We start from the raw sequence: 6813 nt of genomic DNA on the forward strand, positions 1-6813 counted from the left end.
CTTTGCGCTGCGGTTGACATTTCGCGGTGTGTGTTCGTGGTCTAATGGAATACCACACTCATGTATATTTTTCCGCTGCTGCTGCAAGTTGGCTTTAAGATTTCTTAACTTAAGGCCGGAGGGCCAACATTTGATTTACTTGTCAAACGTGGCAATAAAAACCTTGACGCAAAACTCCATTCGAGTTGCTGCAGAAGAACACAAGAAACGAGCATACAATTTGGCGTTGTCTCCAATATGTGACAGCACAGACTACGAGCAAAAGAAGAAAGGAATGGAAAATGCTGTCATGCCAAAAATAAAGAGGGGGAAAAGCAAAAGAAAATGCAGCAGACTTATTGAATGCGACTTGGTATCGTGTGCATTTGCCGTTACTCTGCCAGCGATTTTGACAGTTTGTTAAATTACGCGACATTAACTTAATAGACTTCTATATATTTGGCAGACATTTGGCAGCTCCAGCTGTAGTTTCTTTTACCACAAGGCTTGCTTGCTGGCTGGTTGGCAAAAATGCCAAAAGCAATACAAAATAACAACCAGTTACATGTGAGTGCAGCAATCGAGTGAACTGCACAATGTCTCCACACACACACTGTTTATAATGTCCACACACATTTACTTTATATATTACTATAATCGTAAGTGTATATACTACGTTTTGCTATATGACTTGACTTCAATTTTTCTGACAGTTCACAGCAGGAGCCGTCAGCAGAAGCGCCAAGTTGCTGAGTTATATCGATAGTTGTTGAAATCAACGGAGGAAGTAAATAAATTAAAATGATACAACTTTGATTTTAAGCTGTAATATTTAAATAGGGAGAACATTCTTTTTCAATAATTACAAGGGTGGGAAGTGCTTACATGAATATCAATTCACGTCATACCTCGACAACATTTATTAAGTGCTTAAATAAACAAAGTAAAAAATGTTGCATTTAGTTTCACTTAATAAAATAATAACAAGCACAGCAATGCGGTCTTATTATTTAAATAGACCAAATAAATATACCGAAAAATTACTGAAATATACGAAATTTAGTATATCGATATACCATTCAAGACCCGGCTGAAGCATCCATCTTTTCCATATAAAATTATTAAATTTTTATTGCAATCAACCGAAAATCATAAAGACTGCATTTATTATTAAATGCTCAAGTTTTAATATTATGCTTGCGGAATTGTTATTTATGTTTTATTTATTAAAATAGCAGAAATAGTAAGAATTCTTTTGATCAAAAGTCTGCTAGATATTCCCATTTATCGAGTTCGTCAACGTCACTGAAAAACCCAGCATTATATCTGTAGGGATCGTAGTCGGGACCAAATTCATCTTCAGATCCAAAACTATCCTCGTCAATGGGATAGAAATCGAATTGGAAAAGATTGGGCATTCTTACCAAGTACAAATCAGAGGACGATGGAGGTGCCAGCGTAACATCGAGAACATCTTTGGCCGCCGTCACATCAGGATGATGCACATTAAACCAGTTGATCCGGCTGCCATGGACGTGCATCACAACGGGCAGTTGACGTTGCAGTTCCTTGGCCCTCTGCTGCAGACGCAACTTGAAAATGATATCGTGGAGCAAATTATCGGTGAGGCGTGGACACTCCTCGAGGTGTAGCAACTGCAGCTTGGGGCACGCAGCCAGCAGCCGCAACACAGCTGCATCAGTTAAATTTAGCCAATACTTGAGATTCAGTTGCTCCAATTGCGGCAATTTGAGTGACTCCAGTTCACGCTCTCCAATCACACTGTTGTGTGGTAAGGCGAGTATCCGCAACCCAACAAGTTTTCCAATCTCAACAAGCAGCTCGCCGTTAATGCAGTTCTGGCCACGTACCTCAAAGTGTTGCAGCTGTTGCGCCTTGTGCTGTACTAGCCAAGTGAGTAGCATGGGTCGGAAAGTAGTGCCAGGCTCGACGTAATAGAGCACGAGTTTCTTGAGGCGCGGCAACTTGGCTATGTACTCGTACTCATGCATTGGATTGCTGCTAATGATCACCTCCTCGATGGCATTGCCGCAGTTGCTGCTCACCAACTGTTGAAAGCCCGTGGTGATCGTGTACACGGCATGGAGGTTTAGCTGTCTCAGTTTGGGCAGTGCACGACAAATCTTTGCCATGTACTGCGAGTGAAAGCCATTGCAGTTGACCAGAGTGAGAGATACAATCGATGGAGGAAGCAAGTTCATGTTGAGGCCCGTCAACCTTCGATTGTCCGATAGATCCAAACGTTGCAACTGCCGCAAGTGCTTGAGCGCCAAAAGCCCATCGTTGAGCAGCTGGCAAGCACGCAGCTGTAGCTCCTCCAGCTGATGGGTGCGAGCGAACAGCTTGTGCATGTTCCGAGTGCTCAGATAGCTGGCCGTGGCGCGCATTGAACGCAAGTTTCTGCAGTGCTGTCCCAGGTATTCGCAAAGTCGCTGGCAGCGAGCCGGCGGCACATTGCCCTCGATGTGCTGTACATGCGCACCCGAGAGCGTAAAGAAGTCACGCATATCCCAGTCGGTAGCGCCATCAAATGAATCGAAGCTTATTGAGCGATTCAACGCCGCCGAAGCCTGCACGTAGACACTGCGAAGGCGATTGCAGGTACGTGCAAAGCGAATGCGATCAGGGAGCTGCAGTTGCCGCATTATGTGCTCCAGACAATGATCATTAAGAGTCAAGAGTACAGCCGACTGTTCACTCTTCTCTTCATCCAGATGCTCCGGCTTTGCATATGCATCGGGTTGATGCCAACTATCGTTGGGCTTCACTGAGAATCGCAGCTTGTTGATTGTGTGAGATGTGTTGCGCAATACTTCAGCTGCATCTTTGGCTTGGGCAAAAAAGACGTAGCCAGTCATCAAGCGAAGGGCCTTGCTTCGCTTCCAGTTGCTGCCTATTCGAGATCTACTGGGAAATATTTGCAAGCCCAGTACTTGTCCAAAGTCCTCGAAATACTTTTGCAAATCTGGAATGGTTAGCTAAGATGAAGAAGAAGCAGTTGTGAAATTAAAATACAGTTCAAGTAATAATGAATATACATTTACCTTGTTGTCTACGTTGTACAGAAAGAGCTTCTTCACCACAATGTGATCCTCAGTGTACGCAACGCCCTTCTTGAAGTAGTATCGCTGCTGGATGGGGTTATGTATGAAATTTGCCATTTCTTTTTTTTTTGTTGCCAATCAAAAGTCTTTCTGTAATTGAGAATCTATTAATGCGAGCTCGTAACTAAAGTGTTAGTTGAAAAATTTACAATTTCATGGCCTACTTGAGACAGTAATAAAAATGCTAGCAACTAAGTTAACAACTTTACATCACTATTTTAAGAATATTATATGCTGTCTCTGTACAACCAATGCCGTATATGTTGTGGAATTCCATCTCAATTATCAACTCCTTCATTTTCAATCAACACTTTTTGTGCAAGCCGTAACTCAACGTAATGCAAGAGCTGCCTATGAACCGGAAAGCGTATTAAAAAACAGTCACAAGTGCAGACAAGCAGGCAGGAGATCTAGGTGCTGAGATATGTGTATGCATGCGTGACTGAGACAGCGACAACAACAAAAAAAGAAAGAGAATGAAAAAAAAGGGGAAAAACTGCATGTGCAGCATAAAATTAGTAGGGATGCATCACATGTTCCGCTGCAATGCCTGCGCCCATACTTTTGCTGCGTTAAGCAATAAGGCAACAAGCACATGCACATGCACAACAAGCACGCACACTCATGCACTTATGCTCATAACATTCCAGTTGCAATTTTTATATAGTTACGAACACTTTAACATAAGTTATGAGCCTGAAAATGGTAACTGGCATGTGGCTAAATGGAGAAAATTAAAGAGATGGAGAAAATAATGGAAATATTTTAGTAATGAGAAAAATAAATAATATTTTATATAGTATACTCGTATAAAAAATATAAATAATATATTATATATAAAGAGTTGTAAGAGAGTTTGGTAATACATCAACAAACATTTGGGAAAATTTTAAATAAAACTCATTGTTAAATGTGTCTTGCATTTAGTAAATGTTTAATATAGAAATGAATTACAATAAAAATACTAATAGTTATACTAATACTAATAATAATAATAGAAATAGTAATAATAATAATCATAATAAACATAATAATAATGTTGATGATACTTTTTATTGATAGTATTGGCAAGGTTAAACAATTGTGGCCATAAAAAATATAGATTAGCATAAGTGCTTATGAAGTCAAAGGACAGTCTGGATTAGTTTCCTGCTCATGGCTGTGGATTTTTCCAGCTTGAAAATTGAGTTGGGTGCTGGGGTGCTGTATATCACTCAGTGTTATGGTTATCAGCACAGTTGTTGTCTTGTTGCTTTGTTGTTGCTGCTTCCGTTCGCCTTGCTTCTTCCCCCACCCCCACCGCCCCCTCCAAAGGCAGAGCAGACACTTGAAACTGCTAACAACGCACGATGGCGTTAACATTGTGCATTGTTGTTGTCCTCTGTCAGATCTGCTATTGCTGTCGTTGTAGTTGTTGCTGCTGCTGTTGTTGTTGCCTCTGATGCTGTTGCTGCTGCTGTTGTTAGTTGCCATCCATAAATTCTTGCATTAATGGCAATGTGGTGGCTGCTAAGGGCGGGGCGTGGCTGCATTTGATGCTTCCCTTTTCATGTAAATGTCACCCAGGCAAAGTTGCAATCATTGCATCTCACCCTTGCTTGGAACTCTTCTCTCCTTTCCTCTCCTCGCCACCTGCATCTCGCTAGTTGAAGCAAAATCCTTTCTATCAGCTCTGCAGTCCGTTTTGATTGCGGTTGCAATTGCAAAAAATTTGTAAACATATTTTTTACAAAATGTATTTACTCCAAAGCAACTTGGCACAACTTCGTTTCACTTCCATTTGCCTGCTGGATTTTCCAGATTTTCCTTCTCTCTTGTTCTCTTTTTTTCCATTTTTAATGCGCTACACAAAATCCAATTTAAGGAACGAAGCTTGAGGATGAGTTTATTTTAAGTAGTTTTGCAGTGAATTCCCTCAAGCATTTTGTGCGTACATGTTGATAACTGTGGCAGTTCAATGTGAGTGCGGGTGGCCGAATGGCAGGGATAGAGAGAGAGAAAGAGAGAGGGGCCTGGGAGGGAGCACAATTGGAAATACCAGGGAGCATTAAAATTCAATACACAGCCAAACATAAATTCGATAAGTTTGAATTCGGGCAGCAGACCGAGAGAGCAACATGTTTTATTTGCTCGCTCAATGTGCGTATAAGTGTGTGTGTGTGTTTAAGTAAGTGAATGTGGGGAGTGTATTGGTGTGTGTGAGTGTGTGGGTGTTTGCAGTGAGAAACATAAATTCAATAGCGCAAACATGCGACTGCTGTTGTCATTCCCCTTGGCAACAGACACCCATCCCCCTCCCTTCTGCCGCTTTTCCCCCCTCAGCTTACTCCACAAACAAGCAAATAATAAAATAAAACTTTATTGACACAAACATAAAACTCCCAAATGGACGAGTCTTCTTTTCTGCCTCTCTCTCTCTCTCTCTCTCTATTACTCTTTCTTATTTTATCGTCTAACTTGGCATTCTTGGAATAGTTAAATTTATGCATGTGTAAATATTGTTGGCATTAGATAAAACATATTGACAAACATTTGCCGAATTGAACTCTAAACAAATTGCGTTACATTTGGTAACGTTCAATTCCCATTGTCCCGATATGTTGATGCTACTGTTATTGTTGTTGCTGCAGCACAATTGGGATGTGCCACACGGCTTCACATTGGTCAAAAGTATTTCGGAGAAGTCTCTTTCCTTGACTTGCGATTCACAAGTGGCAATAACTCGAGCGGAGACACAACATTTGACAACGTTTCCTTTGTGCAAATATCAATGAATAAGAATACCAATGTGAATATGAATATGAATGAGTAGCAGCTGTTTATATTCACATGCCATGTTAAATGCTGAATTAAATACAATGAATACATATTTGCATTATCATTGATTGATTGTCTGCCTGTCTGCTTGCTTGATTGAGTCAATTTTTGACAGAGTCGAAGTTGTTGAACTGCTTTAAGAGGCTAACAGCATGACTGCAGAAATTGATGTGACAAATTGTCAAAGGGTAAAAACTATGTAATTTAAAATTATATTAACTGCCTTTGATTTTGATATTGAAATGGAGTTTTAGTCTTGAAAATTTAATTTACGGTTTGAAATGGAATTTTTGCTCAGAAAATTTAATTTAGGGATTTTAATGGAGTTTTAGTTTAGAACATTTAATTTAATTTTAAACTTATTTAATTACTATCTTATACTTAAGTACATATTCCAAGTATTCATTCGGTATAGATTCGCTGCATAGCTTCTCTTTAATTATGCAAATATTCAGATTGCAATTACAATTTAGCTGAAGACTAAATAAAACGCAATCGTGCTCTTTCTCAATTTCACTCTGCAAAGCCGTTTATATCTGCACCAATAAAAGAACATGCACAGCGCTTTATGCAACAACTTTTAATGCTGTTTGACTACTTTCTGTTCATACCCTGGATTTGGCAGAAAGTGTTGCAAGGGGCTTATACTGAGTAAAGAAATGTTGTTTAATCTGTTTTAAAATTTAAAGAGTGCCTGCATTTTATTTACTCTAAAGAGATTTTGGTATTTCAGTTGTTTTATTTGCAGCTGCTTGCGGAGGCATTTGGCTCATTTAACGAAACAATTAAAACGGCTTATGCACTAAACTGGCAAAAACATTTAGGCGCCAGTTATGTGTGTGACAGCTTAAAATGCCAGAGAAAACTGAGAAAAACAATGCTGCATTTGCAT

General features: G+C 39.9%; 1 protein-coding gene across 1 annotated transcript; it reads right to left on the minus strand.

Annotated features, from left to right (window-relative positions):
• Window positions 1–1164: 1164 nt before the first annotated feature.
• Window positions 1165–3247, minus strand: LOC117565512 (uncharacterized). The gene is made up of 2 exons (XM_034244643.2): window positions 3045–3247; window positions 1165–2978 (listed from the first exon to the last, which is right to left on the minus strand). The coding sequence occupies exons 1-2, from the start codon at window positions 3159–3161 to the stop codon at window positions 1239–1241; spliced, it is 1857 nt and encodes a 618-aa protein (XP_034100534.1). The 5' UTR covers window positions 3162–3247; the 3' UTR covers window positions 1165–1238.
• Window positions 3248–6813: the final 3566 nt, after the last annotated feature.

This window comes from Drosophila albomicans, chromosome 2L (genome assembly GCF_009650485.2).
Source record: "Drosophila albomicans strain 15112-1751.03 chromosome 2L, ASM965048v2, whole genome shotgun sequence".
Classification (NCBI taxonomy): Eukaryota; Metazoa; Arthropoda; class Insecta; order Diptera; family Drosophilidae; genus Drosophila; species Drosophila albomicans.